The 27900-nt window shown below is 43.4% G+C and overlaps 1 protein-coding gene across 1 annotated transcript in view; it reads right to left on the bottom strand.

Moving 5' to 3' along the window:
- The window catches only part of JARID2 (jumonji and AT-rich interaction domain containing 2), a 241911-nt gene that overhangs the window by 86904 nt on the left and 127107 nt on the right, over positions 1-27900 (bottom strand). The window contains 1 exon segment of the mRNA XM_036868501.1: positions 8632-8773. Coding sequence (XP_036724396.1) covers positions 8632-8773 — 142 coding nt within the window.

The raw sequence follows: 27900 nt of genomic DNA, 5'->3' as shown, positions 1-27900 counted from the left end.
CAGGAAGAGGAAACGGGGAATCCCATGAACCTCCCATAAATAATGTCACGTGCAAAACCAGTCAGACGTTATGTTGATTAGAGCAGCTTCCGTGGTTCCGCAGACACCATGGCCAGGCTCCATGTCACCATGGGGGACGGGACGCAGGAGGGTTCTCTTGAACAGACTGCCAGTGTCCTGGGTTACCGAGGGGACAGAACTCACGAGCGGGATCTGAGAGGTCTGAACAAAGCCCAGGGGATGCTGCTGCAGGAGAAGAATCTGTGTCTAACCATGACCGTGGGTGATGACACTGAGAAGCCCTGGCACAATCAGAAAGACTCTCATAGCCCTCTGCTAGCCAACTGGACTCACGTGACCTTCAGGTTCACCTTGGTGGCCACTTAACCTGGGAAAACACTTAAGATCAGGGTTAAGGTGTGTAGAGCTGAGAGATGCAAACTCCCCTCCCAAACTTGAACAGCAGGGAAGGTGAAACAGACCCACGCATGAGCAGGAACCTGAGGTGCGCCAACAGAGTGAAAAGTGAAGTGAAAGAAAAGCGTATTTTCCCAGAGGGATGTAGGAACAACGCACTATAATCACTAAGTCATCACGATCTATCTGGAACGGTCACTTGAAATAAAATAGTCAGTTAGGGCCTCAGAGTTCTCACATCCAGGATGACTTGTGCAGGAAAGCGTGACCTCTAACCTCTAACACTGGAAGGCTCCAGAGATGATTTCAAAAGCAAGTGTGTTTTACTCAAAAGAAACTAAAGATTCCCCCGTCTTCTATCTACTTCTTGGTTTACAATGAACAAAAATATTTCACTTATTACATTAAAGAAGGAATACAAGCACCAGCAGAGAAGAGACCATTTACTAGGCTATATGATCTGAGGGGCCGCAAGAGGTGTCCAGTGCACCGAGGTGCGCAGCTGGGGGGGGGGGGGCGAGAGGCACTGTGAACCAGCCACGGTTCAGCTCGCCAAGCCAGGCACTGGTGGCCCAAAGGAGCACCCTTCTGGAATTTGTCCTGAAGGTACCTGAAAAAATAAGACCTACATCCGATACTCCTGATGGAAGGTGACATGGTGGAAAAGTTCCAGGCATTAGAGATACGAAGAGCTGGGTTCAAATCGTGACTTTGCTATTTACACGAAACATGCCACTGGTGAAGTATTTTGAACATTTGCTGACTCAGCTATAAAACAGGGTAATAAAACCTTCCAGGTATTTCATAAGGATTACAGTAAGATTTATTAGCACGATATGTTATATTCACTAAGGGACAGTTCTTCTTTTAGAGACAGAGGTTCTGGAGCTTCAAAGAGTAGGAAGGATGGATTTCTACTAGCAACATGCTCTCTTGTGGAGGGAGATTTTTCTATTTATAAGTCAGCTGCTTCTTTATTTTGAAATTTTCTATTTCATTGCATCGGGGCCTACTTATGCAATTCACTTTTTTCTTTTCTGATGACTAATTAAACGTGAGGTTATGACCGTGACTAAGATAAAGTGCAAACACAGTAGTTAACATTTCCTGTGTTGTGTTTCTATCTCATTCTCTTTCTCTCAGTCAACATTCAAAGAACAGATAGGACTTCTGCTTCTGGCTGAGACAGAGTAACAGGGACAGGATTCCCCTCCTGCCTGAAAAAACTAAAAATCCATACAAGACAATGGACATCACACAACAAAGCACTGTGGTCCCTGGGAAACAAATGATTGCCCAGATTACCGCCTTGAGAGAAATCCAGAGGAATCCCTGAGTTGAGGAGAAGGAATTGAGAGTTTGGGGAGGAACAGAATGTATAGAGCAGAGTACTAGAGAGGCAAGAGCCACACAGAAAACTCTGGAATCTGCTGAGGACCCTCCTCAAGTACTCGCTGAGTACACGTGTGTGAGGGAAGTACCCAAGGAAAAGTACCACAAGAAAGAATTACAGGGAACACTCCCCGAACCCCACACAGGGCTGGGAATCATGCTTTGCCAAAATGGTACACATAACTCACAGGGCACTGAGTAAAGTACTTATATGGGTTCTACCTGAGTAGTTGGGAAAACTTACCCCTACACCAAACACTGCTCTCTGGCTCTACCTAACAAAGCTTAAAAGGTTCAATGTTCTCTAGTAACCTAATCATACCCTAGAGCAATGCTTGAGAATAGGCAGAGAAATACAAACATACCCAGAACCCAACAAAAGAAAACTTACGATGCCTGGCATCCAGTAAGAAATTACCAGGCAAGCAAAATAGGAGGAAGACGTGACCTATATTGAGTGGAGGGACATCAATCAATCCAAAATGACCCATAAGTGACACACATGATAGGTTAGTAGACAAAGACACTAATAACATCTATTATAATTCCATTACATATGTTCAAGAAGGTAGAACAAAGACTAAGCTATATTAGGAGAGACACTAAAGATTATAAAAAGACCAAAATCTAGAGACGTCTAGAGACTAAAGACAGCAATGTCTGAGGTGAAAATTATGTCTGCAGATATTAGGTAGAAACTATCTACAATGAAACAGAGGAAAAAAAGACTGGAATAAAATGAACAGAGTACTCATGAGCTGTGGAACAACTTGAAACACCTGGATATACGTGCACCTGAAATCCCTACGGTGGGGGAAAGGAACACATGTGAAATATACCTGCAGAAATAATGGTTCTAATCTTTCCAAAATTGATGAAATCTACAAAACTGAGAAGCTCTATGAAGCCCAAACACAAGAATCTAAGAAACCTATATGAAAGCATATTGTATGATAGATTTTTTTTTTTTTAAACTTTAGAAGCAGATGTCTTGCCAGATACACTGCAAGCCAGGAGATGGTGGAGCAGGACCTTTAACAAACTCCACAGGGGAGTGGAGGAGGAGGAACTGTTAACCTACAATTCTATACCCAGCAAAAATATCTTCCAAAACTGAATGTGAATTTCTCACAACTGCATGTGATTCTACAACCCTAATAAGAAGATTCTTTTTTAATCAGGGTGAAATAAAGACCTTATCAGATAAAAAAGCCTAAAAGATTCATCCAACACCAGCAGAAATTGGAAATGTTAAAGTCCTACAAGCAAAATCAAAAGGAAAATGATACCAGAAAGCCACATAGATCTAAAGGAAGGAATGAAGAGCACCAGAAGTGACAGCTGTGTGGGTAAATTAAAAGAGCAGATGGGCTAGACACAGCTAGGTTTACATTTTTTACATTTATGTAACTCCACAGTTATTTTCTGTGGTTATTAAAGGTGCCGCATAATATTCAGTTCCTCCGTTTTGTACCTTTTTTACTTCCTGTAGGTAGAGAGTATGTTTCAGTCAAGATAGCTCTGAATTCAATAGTGCATTTAACATTAAACTATCCTACTAATGCATTTTGGTACACAGATATGTAAAAACTATTCAGGCTTTTAAAATTCTAATTCTTAAGGATGGTCACGTTGAATAACTCCAATTTCTAACACTGCGTGCTGCCCAGTAAGAATCCTATGCATTTGGGCCTATCTTCTTTCCAAACTTGGAGGTAGCAAACTACTGCATGTCAACATAGTACCTCGGAACAGAAATAATAAGGAAAACAGTAATATTTGACAATTCACCTGTAAAAGGGATGCCTATTAAAAGCCTGGGAGAATTCTCACCATCTCAACATGTATTCATATCCAAAACCTGAACCGCACCAAGTCCTCACCCCTAACACGCCACATTCAAAATCCAACCTCCTAGAGCAGGGCTGGCTGTCTGAACTCCATCAAGTCTTACACTACCAAAGGCTTAAATAACTAAAATACAGCAGCTCTTTGTTTAACAAAAAGAAAACACTTACATCCCTACAGAGGCACAGTCCACACTATTTTTTTTAATTTTTTTTTACTAGGTCAGTAGACGCTACTGGAGTTTGTTTTTAAAAGTGTGTCAGGGATCTTACTATTAAGTACTAGCGAAATAGGGGCCACCCCCAAGGGCTTATGTGTGACTTATGTGTGAATAGCCCAGATAGCATCTTCACCAACTACATCCCCACCCCACTCACACCTGCTCTGTGCAAGCAAATACCTGGTCACAACAAGCTTTGTGGAAGAATTCACACTCCACACCATTAGGGTCCTTCCCGTGACTCAGTAACTTCAGAAAGAGAGGGACGGGGCTTCCCTGGTGGCACAGTGGTTGAGGATCTGCCTACCAATGCAGGGGACACGGGTTCAAGCCCTGGTCTGGGAAGATCCCACATGCCGCGGAGCAACTAGGCCCGTGAGCCACAATTACTGAGCCTGCGCGTCTGGAGCCTGTGCTCCGCAACAAGAGAAGCCACGATAGTGAGAGGCCCGCGCACTGCAATGAAGAGTGGCCCCCGCTCGCCGCAACTAGAGAAAGCCCTCGCACAGAAACGAAGACCCAACACAGCCAAAACATAAATTAATTAATTAATTAATTTAAAAAAAAAAAAGAGGGACACAGGCCCACACTTTTCCATCTGAACATGGATGGTGGTGAGGGCGGCGCCATGGAGAAAAGATATAAATCACAATTTGCATAAATCAAAATCACATTTGAGAAGTCTTCAATGAATGTGCATGTCCCCATGTAGCAATTCATGTGTCATACACGCTGATGACAGCTAACAGTAATATGTCACACGGAGTCCTCCTTATATACCTGGGAGCTCCTCATGAATCAATTTGCCTAGGACACAAAACCTCCCATAAGGTGGTTACTACTGTCACAGACATTTTACAGATGAGGAAACCGAGGCCCAGTGATGTTACAGAACCTGCCCAAGAACACATAATAGACAGTTGAGCCAGAAGAGGCCACACGGTCTGGCTCCAGCCCATACTCAACCACAAGGTCCCCATGACACGTCCCTGAGAACTTCCACCGTCTTTACGTTCCTCCCACCTATTCCCTCCACCCATCCAAAGATAAAATAAGTACATACAGCACTTAATTCTGCTAGATATCTGAGTGGCCAAGTCCAGTGACCCCTGAGGGACCATGCATTTTGGATCTCCCGTGTACTTACACCTAAAAGTATACCATTTCACCAACTTCTCTGTACACCTTCTTTCCACCAGCCAAACACATAATCCCCATCCTGATCATAACCATCATTCCCAAGTTTCTCACAGTCTATCCACACATGACTGACAAAATTGGTCCATTCTGGTTTCTACAAATCCTCAGATACTTCTTGCAGGAAACAAATTTTACAATAACCGAGTATCCTGGGATGAGCAATATAAGGGGTGAGGGTAAGGAGCTAGGCATGGCATGATTAAAGGCTGAAAATCTCTGTCATGTTTCCATTCTAAACAGTTAAGAACTAATTAATGTATGATTTTTTAAATTATTTATTAAACTCACCTACCACAGGGATCAAAAGAAAAAGAAAACCAACACCTAGGAACTCCCACCAGCGCTGAGTCCTTCAGATCTTCAATGGCTGGGCTGCCCTGTCCATCAAACAGGCAAAGAGCTTCTAGAGGGGTTGGCTTTTCCTTTCACAAAGAGTGACTTTAGATGATGACCCTTCAATGACTAGGTAAAGAGATACCTTTTATTTTTGCCTCAATCAAGAAAAATAAATCCTATGGAACTCTGGATTCTACTGCTTCCTATGTGCCAAAGAGATCCCCAACTTAAGTAAAACCAGTGACAGCAAGTACATAGGACCAAACATAGCTTAGGGGGTTTCCGGTAGAAAAATAACACAGTGTAAACACATGGGATGTTTTGACTAAAGACTTAAGAAATGTGTTACAAGCATCAATCAGAAAATGGAATTGCTTCAACTTGCAGGCTGGAAATTCAGGGCAAGGTCTAAACTGAGGCCTAGGCGTAGTCTACACATCAGATTTCAATTTTTCTTGAGGAAGTCAAACACATAAATTCCCTCTTTCTTTCCCCTCCCCCACCAAGACAAAGGCATATTAACTGGTGATCCTAAAAACATGCACCTAGAAAGGGCAATTAACTGTACAAAAATAGCTAGCAATTCGTATCATTCTAAAGAGAGAGGGAGAGAGAGAGAGAGAGAGGGAGGGAGGGAGGGAGGGAGAGGGAGAGAAAGAGGGAGAGAGGGAGAGAGGGAAGGAGGGAGGGAGGGAGGGAGGGAGCATTTTCCAAAACAAATACATAAATCATGACTGGAATTTTAGGACTCTGTTCTCACATAGAAAGTCTAAATGCCAAAAGAGAATGCAAGTGGTGCATCATACAACATGCTCTCCTCATGCATATTTACAGGAATTTTAGACGCTAGGTAAAGAGTAAGATCTAGTCAACAATCAGTTCAATGCCGCTTCAGCGACATTTCAAAATCACCACTTTAGGTAGTTACTCTGGGCTTGGCTTGGAATCAGCAGAGACAGCACACTTCTCAGCTTCTTAGAAAAGGTACGTTACATGTAACATGAAGGAAGGTTGAGCACTGAAGTCAGACGGTAACTGACAAAGCTCCAGGAATTCAGATTCCAGTTCATACCCTTACAAGGCAGGGCTCATACCATAGAATGTATACTAAACGTTTATGCTAAATACCAACAAGGAATCAAAATAAGCCAAAAATTATTAAAAGTTATTATTTTCTATTTGCTATGTACCCTGCAACACTTCAAGACATTTATGCCCTAACGACACTACCCATCCATAAACTACAAAGCCCCTTTCTGCAGCGCAGGCCACCCCAGACCAGCCCTAAATCTAGCCTAACCTGTCAAACCTTAATCTACACTATGTCCCTGACTAAGCAGACTGTGATCATAACTCCCCAAAATGCTGTCATGAATCCGTAATTCAGTAAAACAAGGTACTTGGCACACTAATAATTAAAGCAGATTAGCAATGCGTTGAGTTTTCCCTAAGTTCCCCTAAACAAAGTTTCTCTTTTTCACTGCCCTGGAGAATTAAAGTTAATTGACTGATTTGCACACAGCTGCCACACAGGACCACAGTCCCGTGCAGAGAGGAAGCCGGCAGCACTGCCATCTGAGAAAGGCACTAGGAGCCAGGGACAAAGGGCTCCCCACACCCACCCCAAGAGAATGAAGCCTAATGGCCTTTGTCATCATGCCCCCATGCTGACCGGCCTCACCAGAGGAGAGGGTGATGGACGGCCACGTAGCTGGAGGATGGGTGCTGTCATTTCCAACCACAATCACAGACTTCTGTTCCTCAAAAACAGATGAAAGATGATGCATGACCCCCCACCCATGTTTGGAAACATGGAGAGTATTATTACACATTCCAGTATGTTTACTAATGTGGTTTTTCTTACACACCCTTTAACTCCCTCTCTTGTGACGTTGCACTTTTCAAATTGGGGCAGAGCGAATGTTTGTCACAGAGCATCTGAAACATTAAAGGCTTACACTGAGACACTCAGCCAAGTGTTTTTAAATAGAGTAACATACAAAGTCCAGTACACTCACTGGCAGAGATACTTCTTACGTAAGCGTGCTAATTGTACTAACAAATCCAACGACACCTTCTAAGACACAGTGCTGAGGATTAAGGGAAAAAGAGGATGGAAGTTACTACAGACTCTATACCATGGGTATTCTAAACGAAGACACTGCGTGACAGAGGAAAATAAAGGCTTGGAGCTATGCATCTCAAATTTCAGATCTAAAGTACAGTTCTGTTAAGGATTTTAAGTATCCACACATGGCCACTCTTCTCCCTTCCTCTTAATTTGCCACCATATTCAGTTCTTCATTAGATATGCACATCTAGATGGTTTCTGAAAAGTAACTATAATTCTGTATATAGAAAGGGCAATCAACGAAGTCCAGACTAGGAGTTATTTTTTTTTCCCCTTTCCCAAACCTCTCCAACAAACAGATTCTAAGAAAAAGTAATTAATCTTGTCATCCAGAAAAACACTGAGTATGACAGCAGAAAAGGAATGAAATGAAATATAAATTCTAAGGGGGGTGGCAGTCCGCGCAGACAACACGAGGCGTGAAATAAGGCTGATAACTAACAAAGGGTTTTTAAAACACCCAATTAAAAGCGTTATTATATAATGTCACTGTCTGACCATGAAGCCACAACTCTTATCAAACTACCATAGCCAACTTCCTGATCAAGCTATCTGAAGCTTATTTAGGAAAGTCATTTAAAAAAATTAAAAACCTGCTGGTAAATTACTTCTAAGAACTGATTTCACACCTACTAACTTGGTTACCACCAAGTGGATTTTGCTTTCCTGACAAGGGGAAGAATTTTTCAGAAACACCACATTTAATTCTTCAAATTTTTAGAAACATCTCTTTAGAAATGACGAAATACCATCTAATATACTCAAGAATACAACTGATGAAAATCAATTAAAATGAACAGCAAAGACAGGAATTACAAGTTGGCAACTCTTTGGCCAATTTTTATGGCAGGAAAGTGTTTTCTTTGGTCCACAGCATTTTTTTGCTTTATTCATCTCTAATAATAATTAGTGGACAATATTTAGAAACCAGGATATTTGATACAAAAATCCAGAATTCTGGCTCCTCTATGAAAAAATCAGGAGATTGGGTGAGTGGGCCCAAGTTTGTTCCCACGCGGCCAAAACTGGCACCTAGTTTGAAAGTCCCTGGTTGAAGGCACCAATATTTTCAGCCTTGGGTACTAACCTTTTCCTCGACGGCCCTTCTTCAAAATCTGAAGAACTAACATCGTTGCTAGTTGAGGACACTTGGGATGCATCGTCCTTCTCATTCTCTGACTGTTCTGATGCTGGTCCTAATCCCTTAGACTGGCCATTACCAAGGAGCCCTACAGGTGAAAAAAGGGGACAAACACTTAAATACATGACATCAGGAAGCAGCACTTTACCACAGTTAACCCTACACAGTGGCTAATGAGGGCAAACAAGAATCTGGATAGGAGAGAATTAGAAGGCACATATCCCTTGTGAATGGAGGGGGAAAAGTCCCACCTCATCCTACTTTAGACCTTACACAAGAGTGAAATGCCTACCAAAGAAATAACTCCAACAGTAAGAAAGTCAAGCAGAAATGTGTAATTGTAATGATACACTATAGCGTTCTTTCTGAAGTGCATCAACATCTTTCAGGGCTGGGGAGTGGAAAGGAAGAAACAAACTTCACGTATTACCGATTCAAACTAGTTACCCTTCATGGGCTAAATATTTACTCTAGAAACACTGAAATCCTTTTTGGAATTGCCTTCAGGAACCAGTACCTGCCACCCAAGAAAAAGCATCAAGCATTACCTTGTGGCCATATATCAGTTCTTAACTAGAGGTCTGACTGTACAACTTGCTCTTCATAGCAATCCACTGTATCAGAGTCACTGTATTGGAATCTGACTGTCTCAGAGGAGAAGGATTCTCCACAACTCCATACATGGCACCACGCGGAAGAGGGAGCCTGGTGGCCCCAGGATGAGCCACTAGTAACCCAGACTGGGAAAAGGGCTATGCCAAGTGACATGGAAGCTGCTGAACCACCAGCCAACGGGTCACAGCTGAATAAAAGCCCGGTCTTCTAGCATTCACATGTCCTTGCATCTAGGGCTCTGGATACGATTTAGGTTCTACCAACGGGGGGCTTGTACCCACACAAGTGTCCACAGCCCCCGGCCCCCAGTTCCACTGTCTAGCCACCAGCCTCTGGGCATCAGCAGAAATGCTAGCAAGTGTCTGCATTTTCACAGCCACGGTGTTTGGCTTTTAAGTGAAGCCAAAAGGGCAGGGTGGCCCCTTGATTTTTGTTCTCCCAAACCCTTCCAGCAAGTTTGTAAGCACTTACGTCCCTGTATTAAATCCCTTTTTGGTTGAAGCACTTAAAGAGCGGTTCCTATTAGTTGCAGTAAACACTATATAGAACACAATATTCTACATATTGGGTAAGATTTTCTGGAAGAACACAGTATACTGCAACAAAACCCTGGGACTTAGCCTGTTTACGCATGCATTTCCACAGTTATCTATTTTTACATCATTTCAGGGTATGAGTAATAACATAACGTTGGAAATCTAATACAATGCAGTAAATAAAATCCCATGGCTGTCACTTAGACTTGTGGCTTTGGGAGTCATGACTACAATACGGAAATGAAAACACAAGACAACTTCCCAGAGAAACAGAAAATGTGGGGAGTTTGCACTGTGAGGCAAACAGGAGACATAATTGCAGGGAAATCTGTGAGTCTAAGGGTTGAAGTGTGGCCAACATTTCAAAGATGAGAGCAGTGCCATCCATTACGGTAACCACTAGTCACAGGGAGCTACTGAGTACCTGAAATATGGCTATGTGAGTAAGAAGATGAATTATTATTTTTATTCAACCTTATTTAAAACTCACTATAACTAACATTTCTTTAATAATTTGATATTAATTCTTGAAATATTCTGGATGTATTATTAGGTTACGTCAAATACATTTAAATGAGTCTTACCTGCTTCTTTAAAATTTTTTAATGCAGCTCTAGAAAACTAACACTACATATGTGGTTGAAATAACATCTCTATCGACCAGCACTAAATTAGAGCACTGCAGTAATGTCATGGGCGGTGGGGGGGGGGGAATGACCACCCAGCAGCCCACCCAAATAGTAGGAATATACAGACCATACTTATCAACGCAGATTAGGGAACTAGCCCAGGGACATAATATAAGTCACGTGTAAAAAAGAGGAGCTAATGGATGAATTACTACACTTGAAAAGGATGGTAAATTCAAAATAAAAATTCTGGTTATGGAACCATATATAAAATTAATTTTTTAAGGGGGATTATCTCTAAAATAAAAGTGTACTCTTGGCTGAATTCAAATATTTCAATAGTATGTAAGGACTTAAAGGAGAATAAAGCAAGAAAGGAGGAAGGAAATATAACTTCATTTTTTACCACCCACCATATGCCAGGGCACTGGGGATACCGGCATAATCCAACAAAGCCTAAATTGTAGTAGTGAGAAGAGATACCCCTGTGTGTATCAGTTAGCAGTATGTACAAAGAAGAAACCTTGCACTTGCAGGGCAAGCAATAGGGGAGGGCAGTGAACATGAATCACTGGAGCCAGCAAGCAAATCTGCAAAAGCAAAACGAGGAGAGCAAAGCTGGTATGTGCAATACACCTAAAAGACAAAAACCAAAACAGTGGTGGTGCTGGTGACAGCGAAGGAGGAAGAGGAGGAAGAAGAGGTGGTTGTTTGAAGCTGTGTTTGGAACAAGGAGGAAACAGAAGGACCACCAGGCGCTGCTCGGTGAATCTGAGGAAGAAGCACTTGCTGTCCCCTTTGGTACATACATAACAAGATCTCAAGTATCTCCTGAGGGAGCAAGCAGCTAATGAGTGAATGAGTGAGTAAGTGAAGGAATGAGTTAGCAGAGAAAAGTTAAGCTATTCAATGACAGCTATACCCTTGTCCTTCTGACAAAAAGAACCTCTGCAGACTGTAAAGAGTAGTGACCCTCAAACTTACGCCCTGGGCATAACCCCAGTGTGTCCTCTTCTAACAAATTTCCAGATGATGCTGGTTCTGCTTTGGCTGGTCTAGGGACCACATCTTGAGATCCACTATTGCAGGGGGAAGCAAGATTCAAGCCAGGAGGAGATCTAGTTGCCCTAAGACACTATAAAGCTCTGGGCAAGTGTGCACTAGATCTCAGGAAACCAATTATGTTTGTACAATCTATCATAATACAACTCACGGTAAGGCACCCAAATCCAAAGTTCACTCACAGTAAGGCGCCCGAAACCAAAGTTCTGCTGGGGCATTCTTCCCCCTTGGATCATTAATTTTGTGAAAGGAAAGAAGGCTGCTCACAAAACTTAGCACAAAGCCATCAGAGCCTGCTAACGACAAATACAGTTAAAAAGTAGCGCGTGATGGCAAAGAAGTGTTCAGATCTAAGAGGCATCAGTCTAGAAACAAGGATAGAACGTTTCTTTTCTCCAAAAAAAAAAGAAAATCAACTGCCCAAGCACAAATTCAGGGAAACTGGGTTATCAAGTTTTACATGAAAAGGGGGAATTTTAATTGACTGTATGTGAGCTCAATGTCAGGCAAAAGGATTAGAATGCTCTGAAACACTAAGACGTGACTGAGCCCCATTAAAAGGAATCTAAGTGCTGAGTCCATAGTCCCAAGCCCTCATCAGACTAATATCCTCAAAGAACACCAAAGATTCCTCCATTCCAAGGACTAACAATGTCTGTTACCTGAACTAGGAGACAGATGGGTTGTCATTCACTTTCCAGATTAGGAAAAAGGAGCCCACACAAAGGGGCTGCTTGCCTGTTCTGTGAACTAGGAGACCTCAGCTGTTTCCAGCCTTTACGGGGGGGGCAAGAATGACTTGTTCTGCGTATAACTGACTGTTTCAATTTGAGTACCCCCGTCCTGACATCAGCACAGAGAAAATGTACATTTATTTTTAGTTAGACAGTCTCCATGGTTGGATAAACCTGGGCTTTTTTCTTTTCTGAACACCGCCCACCCCCTTATTCACATCTCCAGTGGACAGGCTACCTTATTTCATTTTGAACGTTTTCATCCAACTCATACCACCTGCCCAGTCCAGAAAAGCCAGGTCAGCAAGATGGAACACGACGCCACGGGGCAAAAGAGCCGTTATCAGACCATCAGACAAGCCAGTGAGTACTGCCTTTCCTTTCCCCTATGGAACAAAGCCCTGCCACCGATCTTTTACATTATTTTTAGTCAATGAGAAATAATCAAACGGCATCCTCTCCTCCAAACACACCAACTGGCTTTATCTTCCCACCCTCGCCCAACACCACCATCAACACAAACCTTTGTCGGGGGGGGGGGGGGGGGGGGGGGAGATTAAACAGAGGAGACGCGATGGCCCAAAGACCGCCTCCCCACACGAGCGTTCGTTCTCCTCTATTAATATTCAGTAGGTTGAACTTAAATTAAACCACATCTATTGTCTTTCACAAGAGCAATAAATATGAGCTGAAAATTCCAAATCACTGCGGTAAAGGCAGCCCTCGGCGAGTCACCGTCAGCTGATGGGGCGGTGTGCCACAGGCCACCACAAGGGCAGTGCCCATGCTCACGAGCTGAGAACCCCAGGAAAACAAAATTCAGGAGCTCTGGACCCTCATCTCCCAAATGAGCAAACAACGAAAAGGCTTTCAAGGCAACACACCCGAACCGGTTCTTCCTAAGCCTGGAACGGCAGCAGCAAAGAGGAAGGAGCAGTCCTGTTCTGGGGGCTGGAGATGTGCATGAACGTCTCCCCCTGGCCTTAACGTAACGGGGGCTGGGAAATTTAAAACACAAATGAGGCCAAAGATTCCGTCAGCTAAGTGATGATGAGAGCTACAGATTTCAGAACAGAAATGTGCACAGAGAAGGAGATTCTTTCCTAACATCTGAAAAGGGGGACGAGAATGGGCAGTGCTTACAATTTTGTTTTAGACACAAAGAAGTTTCGCCAGTCCTCCCATCAGCTACATGTACGGGATGGAATACAAAACTGAAGGAAAATCTAATGCCCTTATCTCACAAAAGAAGGGTTAAAGAGAAAGGAAAACAAGGAGACCTCTGAAGCTGTTCCCGAGCTTCCAAAACATCTGGAGCACACCAAACGTATTAGCATATTAGGGAGAGTCAGTGTATTTGGCTTTGTTGTAGAAGAGATGCACAAAAGGTAATTCTGTATTATAGAGCCAATGCCCGTCTGTCACCCTGTCACTGCGAGACAAGGTATCACATTACATATTAAAGAGTCAAGCATCCAAAGAGAGCTTTCATTTGCGGTAGCAGCAGCGTGTGTGTGTGTGTGTGTGTGTGTGTGTGTGTGTGTGTGTGTGTGTGTGTGTGTGTGTGTGTGTGTGTGTGTGTGTGTGTGTGTGTGTGTGTGTGTGTGTGTGTGTGTGTGTGTGTGTGTGTGTGTGTGTGTGTGTGTGTGTGTGTGTGTGTGAGGATGGCGGTGGCTGGCTCCTGCACTTTGAGTTGAGAGAAAAATTATAAACGCAGCCCCTTGGTGGAGGTAGGACCCTCTCTGAGGTATTCAGAATGTCAAGTCTGCTGCCACTACTAGTGGGAAATAAAGCCTATTTTCACTCAAATTTTGAAAGAAAAATTGGATTGTTTGCTTTTTGCGTGTGGATGCCAGGGAAACTCTGGCTCGGGCCAGCTTCACAGGGTCAACATGAATATGTAGTTTAAACCCAATTGTACACACTCGGGTCAGCAGCTGAGCTTCTGGATCGATCCCAGGGTCCAGGGAAGGGGGTGAGCAGTGCAGCAGGGTCCGCAGAGCTAAGCCCAGGCCGGTCCACTGACACCCTCTCCATCTCAAAACGCTGAGGTGCCTGAGAACAAATAACGGTCGTGAGGCATGATGTCACTGCCACACTCATGGTCAACGAAGCACAAATGAGCGTGGTTTAATACCTCAGCTTATGGAAAATAATTATCCCTTTCCCTAAGGAGAATGGCCCCTGACAGACTAGGGCTCCCCTTTGTCTGCTCTCAAATCAGCTGTGCAGATTTCTCACTCCAGCCAAGAAAACGGGGTCCAAACATAGCCCCAACAAACCCTCAAAGGAGCCCTCAAGACACAAGGGCAACACAGGTTTTTGTTAGTTTAACACCCAGAAAGTAGATAGTAGATAGACAGACAGACAGACAGACAATCCCCTAGAAGCCCTTCACCACCACCAGACTTTTTCCCCACAAAACCTTCTTGGGTAATCTAAACCTTCTTTTGCACACTCGATTTTTTGAGAACAGATGTTAGAAAAAAATCTGACGCAGTGATAATAACATGGAAAAGTTGGGCCACTGGGCAGGCAAGGAAAATGTCTGACCTCATCCTTTCCTCCTATTTCAGAATCACGCAAATGACTAAATTCAAGAGACGCGAGCAGGAAAAGAGACAAACAGAACCCTAGCCCAGGAAGCATTTCCTCACCTCGAGGCACAAAGGAACAAGCCAGCAGACAGGTCACAAGTACACACAGGGAGAGGGACCAGATCGCCGCTCTTACTAAACCCCAAATGGGTCAGCACCAACACGACACAAAAGACCTCTCCTCCCCACGTCCTGACCAGGAGTTACACAGGGAGAGAAAACACTCCTCATGGAGAGGCTCCAACAACAACAAGCAAAGGGCCACAGCGGAACTTCGCTGGATACAAAATCCCTCCATGGGAAGGATCCATAATCTCTAGGAAAGATTTCTGGATGGACCCAGAAGCTACTGAAACTCTGCTGATGACAGCAGTGAGCAAATGTGCTGCGCATTTTAGCACAACTCCCTCCTCTCCTTCTCTGGGGCAAAGGCACTTCCTCCCTATACTCTCCCGCATCCTCCCATTCTTTATCCTTAACATGATTTTTATTACGATCAGAACAGATACAGTATCTTGAGCAGTAATGATTACTGAAATATAAGCACCCACCTTGCTCTACAATGAGAAGCTCTACCTGCATCCAATTATCCTAAGCCTTCTATCCCACGTCATACCTCCTCTAGGTCCGTGCCCCATCCCAATACCTTATATGCTGGCAAACCAGTCAACCTAATTGTGACTGTCCATCAAAAGCACGAATCTTGGAATCCCCTAAAACATGAAACTCAAGTCTCTATCAGCTAAGTAAAAGTATTTGCTGGACAGGTGGCCCAGTTCCGAGCCCCCCAGAGGTCGAAAACTGCTTTCCACGTACAGAAGTGATTAAAGACGATGTTGTGCTTAGGCTGGTGTGGAAATGAGCTGCGGAACAATGGACCACTTCCTGCGGAGCCCGGGAACTTAGAGGCAGACACAGTGGACGGGAACCCTAAACATTTTTAGAGAAATTCTTTTAGATAGACAAACAAGACCAGCGTGTCCAAAGTCTTCTGTTCAGATAAGCTGACATGCCAAAATCTGGTTTTATAAATCATGGAATTTGTGCTTCTCAAGGGGACATTTTCCATATGCGGTGCATGTTCCCAGATAGTGACATTCTACCTGTAAATAATTAAAGTGTGTGTGTGTGTGGTTGTGTGTGAGTGTAGGTGTGTGAGTGTGTGTGTATGGAAGGAGGGAGAGGGGGGAGAGAGAGAGAGAGTTATCTTTAAAGCTTCATATTACATTTACCCCACCAAAAGTAAGTTACCAAAAGAAACCGGTTCTCCAGTATTGGCAAGTCTCTACAAAGTTAAACAAGGCTGGCTTTAACGCAAATCAACAAATCCCATAAAGTTATTAGTTTGTGCACAAGTCGGTAATGATAAATGGGCACAACTCCAAACACTGTATGTCCTAACATCATAATTCACAGAGAAGTAAACAGCCACATCCTTACCCCCAGAAACCTCTCTGGCTGCCTTTATTCCCTAAGCCCATAAAATGGCCCGCATGCAAGTCCTAAACTGTTTTGTTCATAAGTTTCCCAGTGCACTCAGTACCTCCCCCTCACATACAGACAAGTCAACTACACACCCACTTCTCAGATGAATATAGTAAAGGATTAAGTGGGCTATTCAAAGTCCAAAAGAAAAAAAAACAACCTGCTGGCAGCAAGCAAGCTCAGAGAGGCCTACAGCCTCCCAAAGCCGCCTTCGTTCCCGTGCTGAAATCTAAAGGAAACAGTACAGAAAGCAGAACTCCAGGAACGCGGCCACAGAATCTGCAAAGATTTGAGGCACCTAAAATTGATGGCTGCTAAAACTCACCTGTGTCTCTATTTAGTAATACAAACATGGATCAATGCACAAAATATGGGAGCAGAAATGAGAGCACTCAAAGTTCAAAGCTTTAAGGTCTAACCTAGAATCACTCGGTCTCTGCTGACATGCCTCAGTTTCCTCCACCTTTCAAGGAAAGAAGAGGTGGAGAAGGAAAGTATGACAGGAAATGAAAACCATGCATGCCGTTTATAAAGGAAACCAAAGCTACGGTGAGGATGAACTAGTTAACTTTAATGAAACATCTATTTTTAAATGCTGGGAAATGATCACATAAATTGGCAATAAAATAAAGGGACCAGCCATAGCTGGATGGTGTTCAATCTCCAGAGAAAGGTCTAAACTCGTACAAGCCAGACTAAAACTGAAGATTTGGCCAAAATGGTCAACAGAGCTCAATGCTTTAAGAGCGACATTAATTCTCTCTTGTAAATTTCCACAGTACCTTTGCAGGAGCCATCATTGCCCCTAGGGAGGATACCAAAGCTGAAAGAATATTAATATTAGGCAAATCGCAACACTTTTTACATTCTCTCTCTCTCTATATATATATATATGGCACCTTACCATCCACAATGGATTTAATCAGGACCCCAATAGGGAAACCCACAAAAGGCCTATTTCTCCAACAAAAGCCACAGCAGCCTGAAACAAATCTACAGCTATTTGATTTTTATTTTATTTATAGGAACAGACCTTCTATCCCAGGTTCCTCAAGATAAGCCACCAAAAACTGCACCTGACAGACCCGTGAAGCAGCCATCCTCAGAGCCGGATCATTGCAGAGAGACAGAGAGGAAGAAGGACAGAGGAAGGGAGGAGGGAGGGAGGGAGAGCACAGCGAGGCAGGCGCCAGAGCACTTGTCAACAATCCTCCCCTGTACGTAATGAGCAGGCGGCAGCGCAGATTCCGGCAGTGCAGATTCCACGCGGCGGGCGGCGCAGGGGCCTGGGGGAGGGGAGGCGTCGGGAGAGGAGGAGGTTATTTATGTGGCTGGGAGGGAATCTAGCACCAAAGCGGGGGGGGGGGGGGGGGGGGGGGGGGTGGGTCTGGGGCTTTTTTTCCTTCCTGATAAATTAGAATGAGAAAAAGGAAAAGATGGACTTGCTTTTCATCCTGCAATTTCCTCAACCTGCAATGCAGACAAATCCTTATTTTAGAATTTCTGACATGGGGTGTGGGCCGGCGGCGTGCCACTTTGGATGGGAGCAGTTTAATTGTCCGCACTCGTGTGTGCCCAGTGTGCCAGACTGCCCCCCTCGTGCACACACTCCCCCCAGCCCGGCAGCGGGGTCCATGGCACATTTTCAATGGCATCCCTTCTTAATATCATAATCTGTGTCATTCGGCACTTGCCTTTTATTTATTTCTATTTGTTTTTTTGGCTGGGAAACCTGGGCAGCTCTCCAGACAGACTGCAGAAATCTCTTTCCACATGCTCCTCCTCCAGCCCGCCCGCCCCCTCCCTCCCATTCCTGCTACCAGGGTGCTTCATCACTTCTGTGATGACTGCGTGGGCCACCGCTGCCCTCCCCGCCACCAGCGCATGGACACCCCTCCCCCAGACACATAAATTCATCTAATCTAATAAAACAGAAGCTGTTTTCCCTCGTTGCTTCTTGAGGATCTTTTACAAAACGGGCTCTGTGGCCTGGCAGCTGCCGAGAGGGGTGAAAAAGGCAAGATTCCAGCGGGGCTGGCCAGCTCCCTGGCCTCAGATAACTGGAGCTCGCATCTCCTTTCATATGTCATAAGCTTTTTGATGGTTAAAGTCAATTCTCCTGAAGCTTTCGAACTTCAGCTGGCAATTATAATGTCCAAAACACATGCTCTGAACACCAGCCCACATTCTCCTCTTTATGCCTCTCCAGAGGGGAAAAAAGATGGTGGCAACACCCTCAGAGAACCCACATGGTATTGAAAGCTTCACTCACAGACTCATCCAAGGGAACTGGGGAAAGAATGCCCCTTTACTCTTACTTTTAGCTTGTTGTCGTTGTTAACTATTGAATGAGCCCCTTCTGAGCTTTACACAGGTGAAGTCATTTAGAATTCAAAAAACCCTGATAGCAGACCTGTCCGCTTCACAGGGCCAGTGACTACTCTGTCCACTATGGCTGGTTCCTGTTTCCTAAATGACCATGGCATCTCCAGCTGCCTCACTTTCAAACAAAAAATATCAGGAGGCAGGTGATGGTCTTCCCTAACCTCTACCTGATTTCCACCACTCTAAAACCAAAATATAGGGAGGGCCTTAAGAGATAATCTAGTACAATCCTTCACTTTACAGATGAGTAAACGAAGGCTTATTCAGGTCTGGCTCTTAACCAAGATCACTCACTGTATTAGTTCCTTATAAGTTCTCAACAAGCAGAAGGCCATCTATGAATCCTGAGGTCTCTGGGGACAGAGGTAAGCTAACACACTAGAACAATGTCATGGCACAAATCGCTGTAGGATACAGGGTTGGAAAAGCCTCTCCAGTCATTACATGCCCAGTGTGAGCCCAGAACAGACCCTCATTCAGTTCTCTCCAGTGCAATATATTCCTATTACGGTGAACAATTGTTTGGCATGTGTCCCACTGCAGCATAAGTCATACACAGTCAATTAAAGGACATTTAAGGGATGACTATTTGGCTTTTCCCTCTTCTTTCTACTGGGACTTGTCTTTAAGTGCCTTCACTAATCAAAAGCACCCAAAAGGGAGAACTGGAAAGAGGGTATGAGACAGATATTTGGATGTACGGTAATCCTGAGAAAAGGTTAGTAAGGAACTGCAAACCATAAGACATAAACAACCAGCCAGAAATGAAACTTGAGGGTCACGAATGGGATACTGGTCATCCTTAACATCTCCACCTCTGACCAGTCCAACACAGCCATGGCAATAAGGGCTCTGTGCTCTTTCCATATCTCTATTCTCCCTGGCTTCACTGCTGCTTCCTCTTCCCATTAACTAAAAAAGTAACAAGGTGTTTAAATTCAAAAAGATAAGGCATAACAGGATGTTGGCCCCAGGCTGCTCTTACTTCCAAAACCATCATCAGCATGTGACCATGCACTCAGTATTCCCTAAAAGACAGGCTTAGTGTCAACTCTGGCCCGTGCTCTGCTGCTGGATCAGGAAGGGGAACTGGAAAACTCTTGCCTGTGAACTTCCGTAGGTTTTGGACTGTTTAGATAAAACGTCGGTTTACCAAAGAGTGAACGTATCTTCAGCACCAGACAGACTAAAAGCACCAGCACCCTCTGGAAGACACACAACAACACCGAGAACCAGGTTCAGTTTAAGAACAGCAACACAACTTTCAATATTTAAATTCTTCTGGAAGGAGGGGAGGGTAGAAAAGGAGACTGGCAAGGACTGTTTCTTGTTCAAAGATAATATGACTGACAGCATCACCAGCTAAGTTTCAACATCCAAAGATCAGAGCAAGTCTCAATTCTTAAATGAAGACAAGACTCCCCAAATACTAGCAACTCCATCTACCCCCATTTTATTTAATTTTTAATAATATAAAGAATATCTGCAAACCCAATCAATAAAACATTACCTATTGTGCTTCCCCTCCCACCTCATTTCAGTATTTTTTAAGTTACAGCACAAATATGCATGCCTAAATAGTATATTATCTTACTGTGCTTGACTATGAGCTTCACAAAAAGACTAGCACACTGTGTTCAGTCTTAGAAGAGTTTTTTTTTCCCAACTCAACATTAGGTTATTACTAAGATCCAACCATGATTTTGCTTATACTGTGTCCAGTCATTTTCACTATTATTTATCATACTCCATTGTATGGATATTCCACAATTTATTTTGATTCGCTTGTTCGTCTAAAGTTTTGCCTATTTGTTGCTATCATGAACCATGCTGCAAACATCCTTCTGCTTGTCCCCTGGAAAGCATGCACTAGAGTTTCTCTGGGATACATACCTAGGAGTGGAATTACTAGAAATCCCTGGATACACGAATACTCAAATTTATAAGTTAGTGGCAAACTGGTTTCAGGAGTCAGTTTTTGCTAGTGCACCAGCAAGGTATCACTGAATCTCCAAACGTTTAAATATAAGGACCTCTTATTACTCAAGACTCAAGAGTGCAAGTCACTCCAATTGCCACTTCAGAACAGAACAGAATTTCAGAAAGGATGTCCTATCCAAAGAAATGCTCTGCAGCCAGCCAGGTACATGGCCATCATCCACCTAATTATCACCTCAACACCAGGACATCTGAGGACCTATTCTGCTGCTAAGACCTTTAGAATCAAAGACCCACCTACGTGTACTACCATGTCATTACCTCCGAGCTGGGCCAACTCCAGCAGCCCACCAGCTGCATTCAGCATTTTGCTCGCCTTAATCAAATTTAGATATCTAATAGTACCCTGTGTTGATTAATTAAAGAACCTGCTGCCTCAGAAGAATTAAGACCTTGTTTTATTCATGTATCCAATCAAGGAAGTCAGCCCATGTTGAGGGCTGGGATCCACCTCGTAAAGGAAAGACAAGCCTGTCAGAGCTAGAGCAAATCCTGGAGTACTTCTTACCACCCAAGATCAGCCTCCAAAAGCTCTCCAGTTCCCTGCTACCTATACAAGCTACTGCATACAAAGGAGGCACTTTAACATGTGAGTTAAGTGCTATGAACAGCAATTTACCAAAAATACTTAAAAAGGAGGGATAGGGTAGAGTGGGTTGCCTTGTGTGAGAGAAAGGCATAAAAGGTTGTGGAGTCTAGGAAGTCAAGGAAATAGAGGATTTTAATGAGTGCACTGCATTAGCTATGTGCTCAAAGATATTTCTCTGTTATTTGGGCTGAATTACATGGTATATTGATCATATCACCTAAATTATGATTTTTAAAAACAAGCCAATATGATCCACTGTGCTAAAATTTGACTTCCAAAAATATAGAACCATCATACTAATAATAAATATTACTTGTTAAAATTGTATGTATTTAAATAAAAGTTAAGACACTGGCAATATACCAAGCAGAATTAAGTACATACAGAGTCTAGCTTGAACCCTTTCCAAGAGGGCTTGGTAATTCCTGAAGCGCCAACAGCACTCAACTGTATAATGCATGTGGCTGGCCCTAGAGCCAATGTAACTTCAAGGCCACAATGTTCAATTATAAAATAATACCAATAATTACAAGAACACAGAAGGGAGATCTGGGCTGGGTGACTGTGTATTAACTAGTGAAACAAACTTGGTTGCTATGGATTTAGTCACTAATACCAATGAAATGGCACTACAATTAAACCAGGAAGTTCAAATTAATAAGCTATCGGAAAAAATGTTCCATCAGATTTTTTTAATTTAAAAAAAGAAAAAACTGGTTTATTTGGTAAGCATCTAAGCCACTAAGAACCTTAGTGGTTCACAGCGCACATATCGTACTTTGGACAAGGTTGCCTGCTTCTAATCCTAGTTTTACTCCCCGTGAACTGTTCGAACTTAAGGAGAATCACTGAAAGCTCTCTGTGTCTCTTTGTGTCTCTGTGTCAGTTTCCTGATCTGTTAAATAGGCGTAAGGACGACGGTGGTTTTAAGACATTAATGTAATTATACATATGTTGGGACTTCGCTGGTGGCGCAGTGGTTAAGAATCCACCTGCCAATGCAGGGGACATGGGTTCGAGCCCTGGTCCAGGAAGATCCCACGTGCCGCAGAGCAACTAAGCCTATGCGCCACAACTACTGAGCCTGCACTCTAGAGCCCGCGTGCCGCAACTACTGAAGCCCATGTGCCTAGAGCCCGTACTCTGAAACAAGAGAAGCCACCACAATGAGAGGCCTGCGCACCACAACAAAGAGTAGCCCCCGCTAGCCACAGCTAGAGAAAAGCCCATGTGCAGCAACAAAGACCCAACGCAGCCAAAAAAAAAAAAAAAAAGTAATTATACGTATGTTAAAGTACCAATGGCACATGATGAGTGCTTTATGAAGGGCTACCTATATGCCTTAATAAAACTTTGGTGCTAATGAAATACAATTTTTTGTTTAACATATACTTTTAATTATTTGATTGTAAAAACAAACAGAAGATAATATATACTTTAGCTTTGAATATATGTTTTAAATGATTCAGATAATGGATTTCAAAAGGTAAACAGAGAAATGATGCCAAGTTAAAGAAGATTATCAACACTGTGAATTTGAAAATGAATCGCAATAATATTAAGTAAAATTTAACAAGAATCACAACATGGCCTTGTTACCTACTTCAGAATAAAGAATAATGGAAAACTATGTTTGAAAAGTACTGAAACCAAGAGCAGACTCAGGTCACAACTGAAGAGTAGTTGATCCCCTTTTCAAATCTAACTTTGACAAAGCCTATAGTCTCATACACTGCAAGTATGGTAAAAGATTGATAAATGGATGACAATTGTTTGAAGTCTTTACTTCAGCAATTTCACTTCTAGAAAGTAGTACTAAGAAAGTAAACGGAGAAACAAGAATTTATGTGCAAGGATTTCGACACAGTTCGTCTTTATTATTTTGTTGCTCCTTTTACTGGTTTAAATTCTATCTTTATTTAAAAAGAGAGAGAGAGAGAGAGAGACAGAGGTCTCCTACATCAGCTTTCTGAGCCATGCAATAGACTGGATATCAGTGCTTTAGTTTTCAAACCTGGCAACACCCCACAATAGTCCATGAAGGTGCTGGGGTAGCTGGCTTGGGGGCATGTATGGCAAATGACACGTTCTCAGCATTCCTTGAACTCTCAAGCCTTAGCACCTCTGCATATGCCATTCCCTCTTGTGGAATACTCTCTCCTCTGTCTGCCCAGAAAGCTCCTGCTCCTCCTCCTGGTCAGCCTTTAGTGACATGCACCACCTGCTCTGCAGCTGCTATTCAATCTCTAATACCTGATTGTCAGGGTACTGACCAAGAGGATTTAGTCTTGCGCACCTTAATAACCCTCGAAACCTAGCATAAGCCTAGAGAAAAGTGGTTGAGGCCTAATAAACGCTGTCAAAAGCGTAAGTTGTTTCTTGCAGCCATCTCAGGGCCTTCATAAGCCTGAAGCGCTCTTATTACCTTGGGGGGTCCTCATTCTACAACTTACCAAGCTTTCAAAGGCACCCTCCACCCCTGCTTTCTTCCTAGAGAGAAAAATGTTTCAAATAATTATCTCTTTGTGTTTAAAAGTATTTTGCTAGGAATGTCTCGTGTAATTTATAATACACTGATTTCCTGGCATTCACCGATCAAAATTAGGAATTATTGAGAAATAACCTTCAAGTTTTCAGGTGAAATAAAATTAGAGCTCTCATAAATTTAACACTTACTAACCTTCACATTATGTTATGTTTTATACATATTTAACCTCTAAATGATTTTTTTAAAAGAAATGGAGCCAATAATTTATTTCTACATGTAAAGCTGTTCTGTGTCTTCCTCAAAGTATTTACCTGTTATACCCTGATAATTTTGATAAACTCATTTTGTTACTAACAATTTTAAATAAAAACCAAAACTAACTATAATCCTATCTTTTTTATAACGTGAAATTACATCAATCACTATTAACAATTTTGTGTATATTCTTCATAGTATTTTCCTTAAAAGTTAACATGTACCATACTAAAGACTAGTGCTAAACATGGAACACAATTTTTTAACATTACACATGATTTTTAAAAATCACATTTTCAAACACTTAGTGACATGAGGAAAGACTTACAATGTAACTTAAACTGTAGAAATTCCACTGCATAAAACAATTACGTTGTGCTTAAAAAATATAAATGTACAGAAAGTAAACCAGAGAAAATAAAACTAGTAATAAAAACTGGTATTCTCCCCAGCAGAATCTTCATAATTTTCTGAAATTTCCAAATTTTCCACAATTAAAATGAATTTCTTTACATACAAAGCCAAAAGGAAATCTTAAAAATTATTTAAATGGTATCAGAGGAAAATAGGTGTGTTGCCGTCATAGAAGCAGCACCTGAACGCAAAAGAAGTAATTAATGAATAAAAGGCCACGATTTTAAACATTACTTATGTGGCGCTAATAAAAAAACCTGGATAAGGTACATGAGAACGGTAGACAATTTTTGGAGCCAGTGATACACTGCTATATGGAAGTCAAGGGTAATATGAACATTGTGACATTAATACCATGGCCAAGAGTATTCTGAAATTGCCCAAAACACTAAAAGGCATTTGAAACAAATATTAATACTGTTTCACTTTGTCAGGACTTTCTATATAACATACCAAGAGAATGTTTCTGAAACTGACTACACTGGCTATCTAAAAAGACTTCCAGCCAAAAACAACAACAACAAAAGACAGAGCATGAGGATGAAAGAGAAGAATTTCACCACTACGCTCATCCTGTCTCTGTAACTGCATGGTCTAATTCTGTAGACTCCAGTTACATGCGGCTTTTAAAATTAACTAGGGCTTCCCTGGTGGCGCAGTGGTTGAGAACCCACCTGCCAATGCAGGGGACACGGGTTCGAGCCCTGGTCTGGGAGGATCCCACATGCCGCGGAGCAACTGGGCCCGTGAGCCACAACTACTGAGCCTGCGCGTCTGGAGCCTGTGCTCCGCTACAAGAGAGGCCGTGACAGTGAGAGGCCCGCGCACCGCGATGAAGAGGGGCCCCCGCTCACCGCAACTAGAGAAAGCCCTCGCACAGAAACGAAGACCCAACACAGCCAAAAATAAATAAATTTTTTAAAAAATAAATAAAATTAACTAAAACTAGCCAGACCAGCTAGGTCTCAAGGACTCAGGAGTCACAACTGACTAGTGGCTACCGTACAGGACCACGCAGGCACGAACATTTCCATCATCGCAGAGAGCTCTCTCCTGGCCAGCGCTGATCTATAGAATTTTCATGCCTTTAGTCTCAAGACCCAGCAGCAGCCCCTGTGTCTGTGTGCTGTCCTCTCCTAGGAGTTAAGGCCCAGTACACGGGGCAAGTCAGACAGACCGAACTTCTTTGCCGGCGGCAGGGTGAAAGGACAGGAGGGGCAAACAGAGCAGGAGCTGATGAATCCCCTCCAATGCAGCACAGATGGCTCGCAGTGTAATTGGTCTAGCTCTTACAGGAAGGGAGAAGGGAAAACGGAGGTTGGAACCATTCAAAAGCCACAAGCTTATTCAGAAAATGAACAACTGCAGAAAAACTTTCTCTGTGCCAAGCAATTACACCAAAGGGGCATTTTTATCACAAACAGTTTTAGGTGATCCTATTGTAGCTTGAGGGTGAAAGGTCAGCAAGCATCAACGAACAAAGTGCCACATGAAACTGTTCTGAGTTAGGCTTGCACCTTGCTACCCTCGAGGCTATAGGCACTGAGAGGTGTAAACCCGCAAACAGAGGACTCTGGGCTTGCTGCCTCTGTTCCTATACATGCAGGAGACCTCCAGAGAGAAACCATCACCCTGCATTCCTGTGTGCAGGGAGAGGCGTGGGTGGGGAAGGATGCACACACCATAGGCACCTTTCCTCTAGATTACCTCCTATCCACTCCCCTCCAAGTTCTGCAAAAGCCTCCAAATGTTTCCCGACCCAACAGTACACAGGGCATTGAGCGAGCTGGAAGAACATGAGTCTGCAATAAACACATCTTGTCATCACTCATCACTAAAACAGAACCAAGTGAGACAAGGGATGGCCAGAGTTTTATTTTACTTAAGGAGGAAACCAGCGAAGGGATGACTGCTCACAGCGATACCCAGTTACTGGTAGAACTAGAATGATGGGACAATGTCAGTGCATATTACAACACATCAATTTTTTGATGCATCCAATATTGCTTTAAATGGCTGGAATCCAGGAATTTGGGGCTAATATAATTTGACAGATTGCAGTGTGAATGGTTACATCACATAGCCTCTATCACCTCTAAAACGCTGCTGAAAATACATAGGCCCCAAGAATTTTCTTTCCTTGACCCTGACCTAAAGTTTAGTCGCCATTCTGATGTACTCCAAAGTCATTCTCCCTCCGCCTGCCTTAGGCCTACGCCCTCCAGCCAGCTGGCACAGATCCATCCTCTTTCGCGTACCAAGTGCCAGCTCAGAAACCATCCTCTCGGGCTCCTCAGAGACTACAGAATCCAGCGCTCTGTGCCCAGGAAGGGGTGCCCCACCCATACAAACCAAACTCTCACTATTCCTACAGGGCAGGTTTCCCAACACATCTGAGGAATAACCTGCTGGGGAAAACTAAACAGGGATCGCTTCCTTTGAGCTTGGTCAGGGTTTCTGCTCTCCAAGTCCTGGGGTGACGTCTAATTACAGGATGCTGGCACCCAAACCCAGGGAACAAAACAAACCGATTTTAATACAGTCCCTTAAGTATGCTGTTATATGACACAGCTACAGCTTTTATGAGAAGTGGTTAGGTAATGTATACCTAGAACCTCAATAACAACTGCCCTTTGAATGCTTCTTTTCTGCCAGGTACTAAGGACTTTAAATAAATCATCTCATTAATCACCTCTGAGAAAGAAATTATTCCTCCACTTACAGAGCTGGGAAACAACGAGCAGGAGAGCCAAGCAGAACGGCCAAATCAGGTCTTGTTAGTTCCGTTCACCCTTGGTGGGACTGTGCGCCATCCTTTCACGGATGACAGCATGGTCCTCTCTGCCAATTTCCACGAGAAAAGTTGGAGGGCTCTGGCCTCCTGGCCCAGGGCTGGCAGGAGGATGAATGCCCAGCAGTTCTCTCCAGGAAGCCTCTCGATCATGTGCATTCACGGCTCCAGGGCCCTGAGCTCAGACCAGTGCAACTGAGCCTGCCTCCAGTTCCAGAGTCCGCCCGGGAAGGCGTAATTCCGGTTCACACAGATGCCTTCTCGCTGGGGATATACAATATGCAGACGTTCTGAGCTCGCTCTGCCCACCACCCGCCAAAAAAAACCAGTCAGTTCCTCAGACAGAAAGCACTCTTGACCTTGACTCTGCTTCACAAAAGGGCTAAGACACTGGAGGAGAATGTGTGACAAGTCAGCCCGCGGTGGTGGCCGGTATCCTTCCTTCCACTACCAAGAGTAGCCACTTGATGGCAATCTTAACCTATTCCCTTGGAATTCTTCCATAAAGGGAGACCCCAGGAGGGGGGAGGCACCAAGAGTGGGCTGGCTGACCCTGTGGACACGGCTGGAGACAGCATCTTTGCAGGACCTGCGTCTGCAGCGGCAGGAGTGTCCAAGGTGGAGGAAGAAACTAAGC

The sequence above is a fragment of the Balaenoptera musculus genome, chromosome 11 (assembly GCF_009873245.2).
Source record: "Balaenoptera musculus isolate JJ_BM4_2016_0621 chromosome 11, mBalMus1.pri.v3, whole genome shotgun sequence".
Classification (NCBI taxonomy): domain Eukaryota; kingdom Metazoa; phylum Chordata; class Mammalia; order Artiodactyla; family Balaenopteridae; genus Balaenoptera; species Balaenoptera musculus.
This window is presented reverse-complemented; position numbering and strand designations above follow the sequence as displayed.